The sequence below is a fragment of the Heterodontus francisci genome, chromosome 31 (assembly GCF_036365525.1).
Source record: "Heterodontus francisci isolate sHetFra1 chromosome 31, sHetFra1.hap1, whole genome shotgun sequence".
NCBI classification, from domain to species: Eukaryota; Metazoa; Chordata; class Chondrichthyes; order Heterodontiformes; family Heterodontidae; genus Heterodontus; species Heterodontus francisci.
The window spans coordinates 33609635-33625978 of NC_090401.1; the positions used below are offsets into that span (position 1 = coordinate 33609635).

At 41.1% G+C, this 16344-nt stretch overlaps 2 protein-coding genes across 3 annotated transcripts in view; both read right to left on the bottom strand.

The window, feature by feature from the left end:
• LOC137347128 (zinc finger and BTB domain-containing protein 8A-like) overlaps window positions 1–4004 on the bottom strand; it is a 21134-nt gene extending 17130 nt beyond the window's left edge. The window contains exon 1 of the mRNA XM_068011253.1: window positions 3950–4004. The gene's annotated coding sequence lies outside the window, so the exon portion shown is untranslated. The remainder of the gene's footprint in view (window positions 1–3949) is intronic.
• LOC137347129 (zinc finger and BTB domain-containing protein 8B-like) overlaps window positions 3555–16344 on the bottom strand; it is a 25029-nt gene continuing 12239 nt past the window's right edge. For both annotated transcript variants that reach the window (XM_068011257.1, XM_068011258.1), the window contains exon 4: window positions 3555–8860. In XM_068011257.1, the coding sequence (XP_067867358.1) occupies window positions 8552–8860 (309 nt within the window). In that variant the 3' untranslated portion in view covers window positions 3555–8551. The remainder of the gene's footprint in view (window positions 8861–16344) is intronic.

The window sequence follows — 16344 nt, forward strand, 5'->3', positions numbered from 1 at the left end:
ATCAGTGAGTTGGGCGTGTCTGCTTCTCACTGCAGAGTCTGTCTCTCCTTGGAAGGAGCCCAGGGAAAGCAGGAGAATGAACATGGAAGCATATCAGGAAAAAAAACTAGAGGAGCAGGGAGAGAGAAACACTGGAGTAGCAGAGCACACCTGTAATTGCCACTCATTTACTTACTTTTGACCACAGTGCCCTGGGCAGTTGCCCACCTGTAAGACTGGCCGTGTGTCACAGACCTTTTGGAAGGTCTCTGTGAACTCCTAGGGGTCAGTTTGAGAACCACTGCCGTACCTACAAGGCTACAGACCAAAAGCTGGAAAGTGGGATTAGGCTGGATAGCTATTTTTGGCCAGCACAGACACTGTGGGCTAAATGGTTTCCTATTGTGCCATACATTTCTATGATTCCAAGTCTATCCACTCGTGCTGTTGGTTCTTCTTTACATTTATCAAGTTCCCTAAAACCACACCTTGCTTTCAGTCACCTCTCTGTGATGTCTGCAAACTTACATCTAAATCTGAAAAGCATTCAGCAAGGCAATGACAATCTTATTTTAATTCTTCAAAGATGCTTTCTTCATGTCTCTAAGAAGTCTAAACAGCAGCTGCTATTGTTATCTTTGATGGCTTCATTTACAATCTTCATTTTTGACCTCAAATGGAACTTCCATATCTGAAGAAGCTTGGTTTCCCCTTTCATACATTACTGTTCTCTCCCACTTCAACAATTCTGAATTTTATCTAAAGGCGTAAAAAGTTTAGCACTGCTTCCATATTTTGGGAGGCTTTTCTAGCACCTCTCTCACACACACCTATCAAATGACAAGCTTGTTATTTTCTCCTGTTAGATATCTATAAATGCAAATTGTTGTTGCTGTGAGAATCCATCGACACTTCTAATTCCACACTTTGTACAAATTATAAATTTCAGTTGAAAAACCTTCAGCAAAAAGAGGAAGAAACCCAGTTAGTTACTCCCCCCCCCACCCCCGAGGTAACAAAGAGAGAAGCCAAGCAGCTACCAATCTAGATGAACTTTCAACAATAACTAGCCTCTAACTGATCTTAGACCATGTCCTCACAGGGAGTACCTGAGCCTTAAAGTAACAGGGTAGTTTAGCAGTTAAACAATGCAGCCCCAGTCCAGAACCAGGCTCCATGAGCAATATTACAGGAAATCAGCTAGTTATATTTGTGCCATCACTAAGACCGCCTATTTCCACCTCCGTAACATTGTCCGACTTCACCCACATCTCAGCTCATCTGCTGCTGATATCCTCATTCATGCCTTCCTTACCACTAGCCTTGACTATTCCAATGCACTCCTGGCTGGTCTCCCAAATTCTACTCTCCATAAACTTGAGGTCATTCAAATCTCTGCTGACCTAACTTGCATCAAGTCCCGTTCCCCTCTCACTCCTGTGCTCGCTGATCCTACATTGGCCCCTGGTCAAGCAGTGTCTTACAAACATCCGAATTAGGAGCAGGAGTAGGCCCCTCGAGCCTGCTCCGCCATTTTTATTTTATGATACAGCACTGAAACAGGCCCTTCGGCCCACCGAGTCTGTGCTGACCAACAACCACCCACTTATACTAACCCTACAGTAATCCCATATTCCCTACCACCTACCTACATTAGGGGCAATTTACAATGGCCAATTTACCTATCAACTTGCAAGTCTTTGGCTGTGGGAGAAAACCGGAGCACCTGGCGAAAACCCACGCGGTCGCAGGGAGAACTTGCAAACTCCGCACAGACAGTACCCAGAATCGAACCCGGGTCCCTGGAGCTGTGAGGCTGCAGTGCTAACCACTGCGCCGCTGAACTGATTACTCCACATTTCCACCTACCCCTGATAACCTTTCACCCCCTTGCTCAAGAACCTATCTTCCTCTGCCTTAAAAATATTCAAAGACTCTGCTTCCACTGCCTTTTGAGGAATTGAATTCCAGACTCACGACCATCAGAGAAGAAATTTCTCCTCATCTCTGTCTTAAATGGACAACCCCTTATTTTTAATGACCCCTAATTCTAGATTCTCCCACAAGGGGAAACATCCTTTCCACATCCACACCGTCAAGACCCCTCAGGATCTTATATGTTTCAATCAAGTCGCCTCTTACTCTTCTAAATTCCAGTGGATACAAGCCTAGCCTGTCCAATCTTTCCTCGCAAGACAGCCCACCCATTCCAGATATTAGTCCAGTAAATTTTCTCTGAACTGCTTCCAATGCATTTAAATCCTTCCTTAAATAAAGAGATCAACACTGTACACAGTACTCCAGACGTGGTCTCAGCAATGCCCTGCATAACAGAAGCATAACCTCCCTACTTTTGTGTTCAATTCTCCTCGCAATAAGTGAAAGCATTCTATTAGCTTTCCTAATTACTTGCTGTACCTGCATACTAAGCTTTTGCAATTCATGTGCTAGGACACCCAGATCCCTCTGCAAGTCTAAGCTCTGCAATCTCTCACTATTTAGATAATACTTTTTAAAGAACATTTCTGCCAAAGTGGACAATTTCACATTTTCCCACATTATACTCCATTTGCCAGGAGTTTGCCCACTCATTTAACTTGATTTTAAAATTTTCATCCTTGTTTTCAAATCCCTCCATATCCTCGCCCCTCTCTATCTCTGTAATCTACTCCAGCCTCACAACCCTCCAAGATATCGCCACTCCTCTAATTCTGGCCTCTTGTGCATCCCTAATTTTAATTGCTCCACACTTTCAATTTCCCAGGCCCCAAACTCTTGAACATGCTCCCTACACTTCTCTACCTCACTTTCCTCTTTCAAGACGCTCCTTAAAACCTACCTCTTTGACAGAACTTTTGATCATGTGACCTAATATCATCTTTTGTGGAAGTGTCTTACTTCGTTTTATAATGCTCCTGTTTAGCGTCTTGGGAAATGTTATTTCATTAAATGCACTATATAAGTGTTATATACAGGATCTAGAGAGCTTCTGCTGCACTTCAAAGAGTCATACTTTGTTGCAGATTGTAAAACAAACCCAAGCCATTGACCTGGAGCTTAAAATTTAAAGCATTCATAATTGCTCACTGATTATACTTAACTGCAAACAGTTACCTGGATTACTCAGAATACTACAGCAGTGATCTTAAAAGGACAGGCTAAGATTCACAGCTAAATAGCACAATCATGCTACCAATCCTAGATCTACTAGTCTTCAACAAATAGTAATTGTCACATTGAGATTTTTGAAAGGATTTAAAAATGAATTATATGTGTTAAGCTTTAAAGCAAAGTAAATTCTTGGGAGAGGGACAGTCAGTTTGGCTGTCAGGCATACGAGAAAATTCCTGATGGGGAAATGAGTCAGAGACACTGCTCTTTCCCTTCCTATGAATGCAGGGTGAGAAAAGGAGGGGAAAGAGAGGCAGGTGGGCAATCTGCAGTTTTTTTAAAAAAAGGAATTACAAGTCAAAGGCCTGGAGCTAAGACGCAGGTGGTCAGTTTTTGCAATTAGTTGTTTGAGAGAAAGCTAATGCCAAAGTAAGTCAGCCCACAAAAAGGACAAGAGCGTGTGGTTTATCTTTATTTTTTTCCTCATTTTCAAGAAGAAAAGCAAATTTGAATGAACAAAGTGAGGTTTGTTTACAAAGGTTATATTCACTTGCTATCTGTAAAATAAAACAGTTTAGCAATTCAGACCAGGGCTCATCTCACTAAAATGTTTTTCAGCCTGCCAACGTATGAACTAGAGAAGTTCAATTGAGGCCAAATATAAAATACACTGTATCCGAGGGTCCTATTTTTAACCTTCAGGTTCCATCATACAATTAGATAAAATTGCAGTAGGGGCACACTTCTGACCTTAAGGCATTCGGACCACTTAGGGGAGTGACCAGCACCACTGTATCTAAAAGAAGATCAAAGGCAGACCCAAAATTTGTAACAGTAATGTTAAGGAAATGTAGTTTACCTCCTCCATTGACTTTATCTACTTCAATTTCCCATGTTCCAAAATTGGCTGCACCACATGTCCGAATAATACAAAATACTTTAACATACAATATGAAAATGCATTTTAATAACAGTAATACTGTAGAGATACATAGCTACAGTGTAGTTAACCTTTTAAGCACTAGGTCACATTTGTTGTGCTGATGGGACTATGGAGATTCTAGGATAACAAATATGTCATAATCCAGAGCATTGATTTTTGTTGGGATCTGCAACAGTTAACAAATACAGTTATTAAATTATCACTTTAAAAAAAAATGTAGTCAACAACTGCCATTTTGTTGGTTGGCCATAAAATACTTGATTTTATCATTTTGTTGCTCCTACTGGCAATTACACATCAACAGTGTCCACAGGGTCGCAAGCTGTGAAATTCAATGCTGAAGTACCAAAATAGATATGGTCCATTAACACGTTGGGGGGGGGGGGAAGGAAATCAACGTTCTTTAAAGGAAGTAGGGTAAACAGATACTCAGAAGCAACAAGTTCACATCAAGTGTCCAAGTCACAATAGCACATGGGGTCTTATACATTGACAATGGCAGCAACTCTGCAATTTGCTGTGCAGTATCCAAGAACTGTTTTATGACAATGCTGAACTTAATGATCATGATCAGATATTCTTATTGCAGCTCAGAGCACATTATTAACACCAAATTAAAATGACTCAAGGTCAGCATCTTTGCTACTGTAAGCAAAATTGCTATGGCGATCATAAAAAAAAAATTCAAATTGTGCAGTTAAAAGATGCAATCCTGTATAAACACACCTTTTCTTTTGAAAAATCTTTCATAGGCAGTGCAGTGGTATAGCATTTTGATGCAGCAAACAACTTCGCCACAGAGAGGGGTGGGATGTGGGCTTATAATCTGTTAACCTCCACACCAAAAGTTTCTAACCTGGGGGTGAAAAGGCAAAGTTTAAAAAAAAAAGGACTGGACACCACAAGCTACACTTGCAGACATCCCAGTGGCCACCTCTGGAGCAGCATCAACAGAAAGAACCTGGAAGGTTGCCTGCTGAGCCATTTTGGTCAGGAAATGATGCAGTGTAATAATGTGGTGGAACAGAGGTGGAAATAAGGGCCCAAATCCATTTTCATTTTATTTAGCAAAAACTACACGGGCAAATACACCCTCCATTCCCACAGTTCTATCACCAATTAAAAATCACCCAGCATCAGTTATAGCAACAGGAGGCTTACTGTAACTGACGTCATTAATTCAGCTGACAGGCTTCAGAACATACTGTAATACAGCTATAAATTCCATTCGTTCTCCAGAAGAAAGATTGCAAAATGGGAGGGCTGAGGAAGACAAAAAGAAAATCCCTTTCTTTGTATTAAGATAATATTTCTACTCATCAGCAGGGATATTGCTACAGTAACACTAAATACCATTAACGACTCCACTATAAAGGAACACTCCTTTTAACATTAATTCAGCGTATAGAACTTTAAAAAAAAATTGTACAAGATTCTAATTCATGCATTCATGTAATTACATTGTTTTTGAGACGGAACCTGCTTTTCAGAGAGATTTTTAAATTACATCTTAAAAATTAAACCAACAGTACATTAGCCATTTTACATCTCTGAAGGTTATGGTGTCATCCAATGGGGTGGAAAGTGCTTGAATTAGGGAACCAGGGGATTTTGCTCTGACACAATATCGTTACAACAACTAAAATGCCATATTAGGTTCCGACAGCATAGTTTAATTCTGCCATATTCTCAGCACCCTGTGTGAATAAAGTGAGGCTTAAGGGATTATTCATTTGCAATATGCTACCTCCCACATCTTGAGATGAATGTTATGGTGCTCATGAATCAAAAGCATTACATTCAGTTTTAATGGATTTCAATTGTTGGGGGTTCACGGAGAACAGCTATGCCATTTTTTCCCTCCACTCTTTCCTCCCCACCAGCTGATTGTCAAACAATCCAACAGCTAAATTACTGTTAATAGCTCCTCGATGCTGAATATGGTGCCTCAGTCTGGTCCTGAAAAGACTACCTGGACAGTTTGTAAGGGGTAAGTAAAATGCGCAGCCACAATTTTTGATTGGAAACGTTAAAGTTTTGCTTATTTATTAAGTTTGAAGTTGTACGGGATCTTGATATTTTGAAATGGAACACTTTCTTATTTTGGGCACTCTGCACTGGCAAACACTCCAGATTGGATGTGTTTGTTACCAGTAAAACTTCCTTTATTTTGCACCAACAATGCAAGATCCAATTTCTCTCCAGACTCAGTCTCTTGTGGGCATGGAGTAACTGTTGGTAATCTGCTTCCCGTACTGGCAATATTGCTAGACACGGCACAGGAGTACACCAGATATTTATTTGCATTTCCCATATTTTAGCTTAACTTGGCTCCACTCAACAGCTGCACAGGCAATTTAATTTGCATTCCACCATGTGTTGCTGCTGCAACAGACTACTTTTAATCCCAATCTTAGCTGGGTAACTAATGCATTAGTGTGACTTCTCCCATACCACCCATCTCCCTAGTGCCTAAATAAGTTGGCCAATAAATTATGAAAAATTTATGCAATGTATTCAAATTTACAAGTAACGGGAGCAGTTACAGTTAACCGATAGAGCGGACTTATCTCACTACTCTGGGCTGGATTTAATATCCAGGTCCTGAATTAAAAGATCAGAGTGCTAAATAACTTCATCATCTGATTTCTTTTACTCTCAACTCTTACGAGAGGATCAGAAAGGGGTCAGTGACACTGATTGAACAATTTGTTTGTATAATTTGGATAGCTGACAAATAAAAAAAAAATTCACAAGGAGGGTTTGCTCATGTGCACTACCCATTTATCAATGAGTGCCAAATTTGGGAGCTAGTTTGTTGTGTCACAGATAAATGATGCAGAGACCTTACACAGAAAGGCATATACTTGAAACCAATATGAATGAGGTGGGAGAGAAAGATGAATCAATGTTGGTTATTAATCAATAGCTTTCATATTTTGAGATTACTGCCCATGGCTCTATGATTTATGGCCTTCTGTTTTAAGTTTTAAAACATTCTCTGTTCCCAGAGAAAGAGGACAATGTTAGTCTCAGTATAATTGAGAAACAAACTTTACAACATGCACATTAAAATCACATCCACTCAGTAATTATTAAAAAGATGAAACTTTAAAATACAGTGTCAAACCAACAGAAAAGATTAGACACCAAAGGAACAATGCGTCAACAAGACACAGGGGTACTGTTTCCACCCCATTATGCAGACAACACAAAAGAATGACAGTTTATAGAGTAGGGACTAGCAAACAGCAATATAACCTATTAGATAAAGGTGAGAATTCCTTTATAGATGAGCAGTCTTGTCTGCTACATGACCTCTTAGGCAGGTCAAATATGAATTTTTAAAAAATTATTGCAGTTTAAAACATTTCTGATACACCCATCAGAACATGTACACTTTTATAACGGACGAGTTTCAGCTTCGTTTCCTGGAGGACAAGTTCCTTTTAAATACTACTTTCTAGCCCAAAGATTTCACCTTTCAAAAGTGAACCATAGGGTTCATCAAATTCTTTATCATTCCAGCTGTTCATTTTTCACCTGTGTTTAGCCAAACCTGTCGGCTGCCAGGAATGGGAATAAATTTAACCACATACAATTAAAAAAAAGACAAGACAAACAGAAGAGACAATAATGAGAATGGATACAATTATCATAAATACATAGTCAAGTGCTGGAGAGCCGTTCTCAGTTGTTTGGAGTCCACCCTACCTCCCTCCACCTGTGCCATATCCTGGTTAAATAATGTTCAGTATCCCACAGAGGGCTGGGAAATCCAGTGGTTCTGGCTTTTGGCCCCTAAAAATAATTCTAAGAGAACAGATTTTACTCAACTGTAGGAATACCAACACAATATCCACTATGTACAAGTTATAAAACATCCACGTATTTAACCAACAGTGAATACTTCAATACAACAAGACCACCATATTTTAGTGCTATTTTAAGAACTTTATGTCCATAGTTATTCAATGCACAGCATTTCAAGCTGTTTGATCTTGAAATTCTAAGTGATTTGCCAGTGACACAGACCAGTCAACCACTAATGTTTACTTTCCCAGAACAAGTCACTTACTTTAGAATTATTCCAGCACTGTTATGCAGAATATTGTTTGGAAAGAAAAGAAAGTATTTCTCACCAACAGAAATAGTCAGCAAAAGCTGTAAAGGGATTGGCTCTAGATTTTCTGCTAATGCAGAGAATTTCACTTTGGTTTTACCAGCAGATATTTGGCTCTTTCCACTTGAGAAGTTGTCACAGAAAGAGGCTTCTCAGCTCGGCAGCTATACTGTAGCATTCTTTTCTCCAGTTTACTGACCTCCTAATAGACTCCATAGGTAGGGGTTCTTTCAAACTGCTTATATCCCATTCAGAAATCAATGAGGGATCTGTAGTGGCTGGAGTTTCTTTGGCCTTGAAGTTTCCAACTATATACAGTGGTACATAACTGCACCTGTTCAACATGATGCTAAGGGAGGAGTATTTGCAACCCGTCTGGAGAGGTAAGGATGGCACTAAATAAATCCTTCACCATCTGTCAAGCTTCTCTGAATCTGCTGCTTGTCATCCACATTGTCTCCAGCAGACTCATTCTCCTCACTTGATTCTATGTACACAGGCCAGTTGGCATCTTTGTCCTCCTTCTCCTGATTCTCCAAAACCTGCTCAGTCTGGCTCAGATTGACCGGTGATGTCTCCTCATTGGTGGTCATCACACATGTGCAACTATCGCAGAGGCCAAACCGCCTTGCACCATGCTGCAGGTTGCTGGTAAATGTTCTCCTGCATCCTTTGCAGACAATTGGTCGGTTCGAACGGTGTACCTGAGAGAGGTGGAATTCAACACATATAGTTCAATTTTTGACCATACATAGATGTTTTAATCGAATGGAAAACAAAAGCACTCCAAAGTTAGAACTAAAGTTGAACAATAGCCCACATTTATTTTAACAAATGGCTATGTATTTTGTGAAATATTTCTTGACAATTATGGAATAAAAGTCACATTTATGTCAGAGACATATCATAGATTACACCCAACCTAAAGGAAGGACTGAATAACAAGCAGTACATTTAGCAGTAAATCAATCAGTGATAGTGTAATTGGACCACGTATGGCATGCTCCCCACATATGGGTAAACTAGCATGCAGACAATTTAAAAAGAAACAACGGCCCCAACAGACTCCTGCATTTGGCTAAAGGACGCAGCAAGTTTATGTGATGCTGACAACCAGTGTTTAAATTAAAGTGTAATTCACTTCAATCTTCTATAATAAAAACAAAGTGCTGGAAATACTCAGCAAGTCAGACAGCATCTGTGGGGAGAGAAACAGAGTTAAGGTTTCAGGTCTGTGACCTTTCACCAGAACTGAATTGATGAAAGGTTCCAGACCTGAAACGTTGGGCTGAAAATTTTGTTCCCAGCTTGCATCAGGTTCCGTGGTGGGTTGGTGGGGGGGGGGGTGGCGCCAGAGAATCAGAGGGGCAGCAGCCGCCATGGAATCCGCGCCAGGATTGATGGGCCCATCTTCCCAGCAGTGGGGAAGCTCTGTGGTGGCCTCTCCACCGCTCTGCAACGGGACCCTGCTTTCCACATGTTAATTAGATGTTTGCATTAATTTAAATGTAGCCCGCAGCAATCTTACCTTCAGTTCCTGATCTTCAGCGTGGAAAGCTGGCACCACCAAGGTGGGGAAGGAGTCAACTCTGCAGTATTTGTATAAGGAGGGGGAAGGGGTCAACTCTGCACTTTGTTGAACTGTCTGCAGGGTTGACAGCCTTTTAAAAATGGCACCAGCACCTGCTTCCGCATCAGGTGACACAGTGAACGGCACTGCTAATGCCGCCCCCACCACATGATTGGGGGGGGGGGGCGGGGGGGAGCAGCCGTCCTGAATATGCTAAGTGGTCGCCCGCTGCAGAATCACAGCGGCAAGTCCCACACGGGGCAGCTGCCATTTTCTGCACCCAGTGGTAGGCCAATAAAATCCAGTCCATTAACTCTGTTTCTCTCTCCGCAGATGCTGCCAGACCTGAATATTTCCAGCATTTTCTGTCTTTATTTGAAATTTCCAGCATCCACAGTATTTTGCTTTTGCGTTTCAATCTTCTGTTCGTCTTGTTGTTTAATTGCCTTTGTCATATAGCAGTTTTTCCTCTTGTCATGCAACACCAACACCCAAGTCATTACCCTACTGCATTCTAAAAAGTGCAGCTGTGGAAGCAGAAATAATCACTCCATTGGTAACTAGTCCAACCAACAAACACAGAATAGCTGAAAGCACTGTGCCATGTTGATTGGTCAGTACAAGCTTTTTAGGTGTGTTAACACTTTTGCAGTAGTTCTAGAAAATTCAAATTACTTACAAGAATATTGCAGATCTAAAACAAGTTACTGCATATAATTTCTGAATAGCTTTGGCAAAGAAGGCAGACTCATCTACCTAGCTACAGGTTGGGTCAGAGAATGGCTCACATGATTGGAGGGATACTGATCCCTGTTGTCTGCACAGGTACTTACTGACCAGATTTGCAGCTTTGTTTTTGAAGAAAGTACTAGGTGTCCCAATGCCTCTGATGGTAAAGGCAGAGTACAGCTGAGCCTCGAAAAAGTGGAAGGACCCACGATTGATTCTTGATCTATATTGGGTTAGTTGGTACGGCAGAGCGGACATTTATTTATTTAGAGATACAGCACTGAAACAGGCCCTTCGGCCCACCGAGTCTGTCCTGTCTAGATATTCTGTCAGATAAAGTGACATTGGTAACAAATGCTGGCTTTGCCAGCGACGCCCAATCCCATGAAAGAATAAAAGAAAAATTGTTCACTCCCAAGGAAGTACATGTGTCTTACATGTAGCAGTGTGCCTCTACTGCCCAATATCTAACTAAATGATACCATAATCCATCGGTGTAACAATAGGAACTCCTTGTGATCTAAAGGGGATATTGTACCTTTCACATGCAGTTCTCTAATCTTCTGATGGCAGACTGAAACTTCCAAGTGAGAAAAGGCCAGATATTATTGGTCAAGGTGCTTTTTTGTACAGATAGCAAGTGAGTTTACAGAGTAATATGTGTAATCAAATCTGACCTTGATTCAACTAATCACAGACCCCTCCTCAAGGACGATTAAAATACACTATAGTAACCCCAGTAGCCGGCTTGTTCATCCTTTCTCTGGTGAGCCGTCTGATCCTGCCTGACTCTGTTTTTCAGATGCCAGGTTTACTTCCCAGTCCTAACTGGCTGGCTGAGCGACTGTCCAAAGTGTCCCTCTGTCCTTTCCTCTCCGTTTTCCCAATCAGAGGGCAGTCTAACTTCTTCCCTGTTCCGTGACTCACCAGTATGTCCGTCAATAAAACAGGATACCTCTCCTTCTCCCTTGGATTGCAGGTTTAAGGAAAAACATCTTGTACTATTTTCAGAATTAATATAGGCTATCCAGGCTTAGAAGGCCTGGGATGAGACTATCGACCCTCAATGTTTCAGTTTGAAGAGACAGGGAGCCATGACATTCCACAAACTGGATCAACTAGTTTTAATACAAACTTTCAAACCCTAAAGTCAGTAGCTTTTTATTTTAAAAAAAAACTGTGAATTCACTGTTTTAAAATACGACATAACTAATTCCCAAACAGTTTCCACAAAGAAAAGTAGTCAAAAATCCAAAAACGTGATACCATAATTGGCCTCAGCACCCATCTAGATAAAGTGTTAAAAAAAAAGGCCAAGGTACGTACACCAGGTCACAATCCAGTGACTCTTGCTAGAAAGTTCATGTGGGCACCTGTGAGAACAGGATCATGATCATCAGTGAAGCTTAACACTGTCAAATAACCTAGAGAAATTCATTATGGCAAGTCACATGTGTAGCTGTATATAACACAAAGTATTTTAAAAAGGGAAAATAAAGTAAAGTAATTGATCAAAACAGGAAGTTATAACTAAATAGCAGTCAGTGAAACTTGCCTGGACAATTAAATACTCCTGAGGATAAAACACTCAGGAGGCATAGAGGTGGAAAAAGTGAGTAGAGGTATTAAGTAAAAATATCATCGCAATAAGGATTTAAATAAGTAGTTCAAACAACATAATTGAAAAATAACAAGGGATCAGTCACATTGCTGACAGTACATTACAGACCACTAGACAGTGGAGAAGAAACTGAGGACTACATCTGTAGACAAATTAGAAAGACACACATTAATAACTAACATTGTATATTTTAAATTACCTCAAAATATACTGGAATAAGAACAGCGTGTGTGGTGAAAAAGAGGCGGTTTCCTTCATCAATATGTTGCTAACTCAAGAAAGAAAGAAGCACTACTTTACATGGAAAGTTGGGGATCATTTAGGAAACTATGGCTACAATATAAATAGGTTCAGCATTGACTGGAAAAAGAAAAGTATATGAGATAAAAGATACTTTGCCAAATTAAATGCAAGGAAAAATAGCAAACAGAAGTGTAGATCAGATATGGGAAATACTTGAACAGGGAATGGAAGTCAAGTACATCTGAAGTGGGTACAAGAGGAGACACCTGGGGGTGTTTGTGCACAAATCTTTGACAGGACAAATTAATAAAGCAGTTAATAAAGCATATGGAATCTTGAGCTTTATAAATAGAGATAGAATACAAAAGCGAGAAAGTTATGTAAACCTTTATAAAACACTAGTTCGGCATCAGGTGGAGTATTATGTTCAATTCTGGGGATCACACTTTAGGAAGGACGAGAAGACTCTGGGGAGGGGACTGAACAGATTTACTCCAATGGTTCCAGGGATGAGGGAATACAATTATGTGGATAGACTGGAAATGCCCGGGTTGTTCTCCTTAAAAGCACAGAAGGCTACAAAGTGACTTGATAGTGGTGTTTAAAACTGTGAAGGGTTTAAATAGAGTAAATAAAGAGAAACTGTTTCTAATATTTGAAGGGGGCACAGATTTAAGGTAAATGGCATAAAAAACAAAGGCAACATCAGAAAAAACTTTTTTTAATGCAACAAGTGGTTAGGGTTTTGAATGCACTGCCAAATAGGGTGATGGATACAGATTCAAGGGAATTGGATAAATACAAGAAGAAAAAATGCAGAGATGTGAGGAAAGAGAGGGGGAGTGGGGCTAACTGGATTGTTCTTCCAAAGAGCTTCCGCAGACTCGATGGCCAAATGGTCCCCCTTCTGTGCTGTGCCATTCTATAATTCCATGGGCTGAATTTTACCAGCCCCTCGACACCGCAAGTCGCGGCTGGTGGGAGGGGAGGGGCCAGTAAAATTCTGGGGGAGAGAGGGCCGTCTCGAGAAGGGCCCACCGCCCATTACTGGCGGCTGGGGGACCTCAGTGCGGCCCCCCCGCCGTCTGGCAGCAGGCCCTTCAAATACATATTTAAATCAACATTAATGATATTTAAATAAGCTTACATGCGGCGGCAGCCGTCCCATGTCGACTTTACGGCCGCCGTTAGTGCTTCATGTGCCTTCGGAGCTCCATACGGAGTTCCGAGGCAAGAACCTGGTGGGAGGGGGAAGGAATAAAATTTAGGACAGGAGGGGTGGGGGGGAGTGGGGAAATCAATTTTTATTGAATGTGGGGATGGTGGGAAGGGGTTGAAGGGCAAAAGTTAGAAGGTTGGGGGGAAAGCTCGGGTTGGGAAAAAAGCAAGTGTTGGTCATATCGGCCAATGAAATAAATGACCATGGGGTGGGGGGGGGGGGGGGGGGGGGGGGTTGGGGGATGGGCCTCCACATCTTTATTATTTGTTGATAAATTCCGATTGATGTACCTTTAAAAATTAAAATTGTAAGGGCTTAAAGCCCTTTAAAAATGGTGCCAGTGCCTGCGCCGTGGCACCAGACATCCCCTCTATTTAAATCAGCCCCCGCGCGTAATATCGCGGGGGCTCAGGGACGGCGCATCCACGCAGGATGCACAGCGCCTTCAGAGTGTGCTGCCACGAACTGCGGCGCACTCGTAAAATTCAGCCCCTAATTCTAATAACGTAAAATGGGAGTGTATTGAAGGTTGGGGATCCATGGATGAATCAGGCGCTAAGATCAAATCTGAAACTAAAAATAGCGGGTTGTACTTGACCAACATTATAGAATTCTTTGAAGAAATAATGGAGGATAGTTAAAAGAAACAAACACAGTGGATGTGGTTTAAATTAATTTTCAAAAAGCATTCAATAAAATACTATGAGACATATGGCAAAGATACTGGCACAAGTAACTAAGGACAATATCTCTGATGACAGAATCATATTCAAGTATTTTCCCCACAATTCATGTTAAACTGACATCTTCAGTTACCTGTTTTCCCCCCCTCCCCCCAACTTCTTAAATAATGGTGTGCCATTTGGAATTTTTCCAATTTAAGGGCACAATTCTTGAATCTAGAGTGCTTTGGAAAATTATGACAATGCATCTGGAATTTCCTCATCTATTTCCTTTAATACACTGGGATGGAATCCATCAGGTCCTGGAGATTTGTATACCTCAAGTTACCCATCGTTGCTGTCAATTTCAGTGGCATAACGATGATGAACGTTGACAGTTTCACTGTCATTACCATTGCAAAATCTGGGCCATTAACGACTTGGATGGAAGAAGAGAGTTGTAAGACCAAGTTTGCAGAAGACACAAATTTAGACGGTACAGTAAGTTGTGTGGATGGGTGGAAGAAGTTACAAAAGAGACACGCAGACTAAGTGAGTGGCAAAACTACGGCAGATGAAATTCAAATGCAGGATAACGTGAGTTCATTCACTGTGATCAGAGAAAGATAAATAGAAATATTTTCTTCATGAAATGAGACTAGGAGCTGTGGAGGAGCAAAAGGATTTGTTTGTCAATGCAGACAAATCACTAAAAGCTGGTGCACAGCTTCAAAAGTTAACCAACAAAGCTAACAAAATGTTGGGCCTTTATCTCAAGGTGCTTGGAATTGTAAAGGGAGAAAGTGATGTTTCAGTTTACAGAGCCTTGGTCAGATCCCACCTGGAGTACTCTGTTCACATTTGGAAATTGAACCTCATGAAAGAAATGCCGACCTTGGAACAGGTACTGCACAGATTCATTTGAATGATATCATAAATTATGAAGACAGGTTGCATAAACTTGGCTTGTATTTCCTTGAGTTTAGAATGTTGAGGGGTGTTCAAATCGAGGTTGTTAAAAATGATAAAGGAATTCGATAAGGTAGATACAGAACAAAAAATTTATCTGTTGGGGATATCCACAAGGGGACATAATCTTAAAGTTAAAGCTAGGCCATTTAGTAGTGAGGTCAGGAAGTACTTCTTTCCCCCTTCCACAAAGCGTAATGGAAATCTGAAACTCCCTCCCCCAAAAGAATATGAATGCTGGTTGAATTAAAATTTCCAAGACTGAGATCAATAGGTTTTGTTGGGCAAGGGTATCAAGAGATATGCAACAGAGGTGGGTAAATGGAGTTGAGGTGCAGATCAGAAGGACTGCAATGAAGGTTCACCAGACTGATCCCTGGGATGGCAGGATTGTCCCATGAGGAAAGATTGAGGAGACTGGGCCTATATTCTCTAGAGTTTAGAAGAATGAGAGACGATCTCATTGAAGCACACAAAATTCTTACAGGGCTCGACAGGGTAGATGTTGCCCCTGGCTTGGGGGCGGGGGGGGGGGGGGGCGCAGTCTAGAACCAGGGGACACAGTCTCAGAATAATTGGTAGGCCATTTAGGACTTAGATGAGGAGGAATTTCTTCACTCAGAGGGTGGTGAATCTTTGGAATTCTCTACCCCAGAGAACTGTAGAGGCTCAGTCATTGAGTATGTTCTGATAGGTTTCTAGATATTAAAGATACCAAGAGATATGGGGATAGTGCGGGAAAATGGCATTGAGGTAGATGATCAGCCATGATCTAGCTGAATGGTGGAGCAGGCTCAAACAGCCAAATGGCTTACTCCTGCTCCGATTTCCTATGATTTAGTTGAATGCTGGGGCAGGCTTGAGGGGTAAAACAGCTGTCTCGTATTCCTAATGTAGCCACACAGATACCATGTTGGCTGAAAGGTGAAAACAAAGATTTGGTGTGAAACATTTCTTGGAACAGGAAGATATGCTCAGATTGTTCCATAGAGGTCTGTGTTCTGGGGAGATTTAAAAAAAAATATTAAAAACATAAACAGCCTCAAGAATTAAGACCAAATTAGCAAATTGTGACAAGGTCTGTGAAAGACTCCAGAGGGGCCAAGATAGGCTACTGGATGGTGAGCAGCAGTTAATGCACATAAATGTGAAATAATTATAGAGGAAGTAAATGC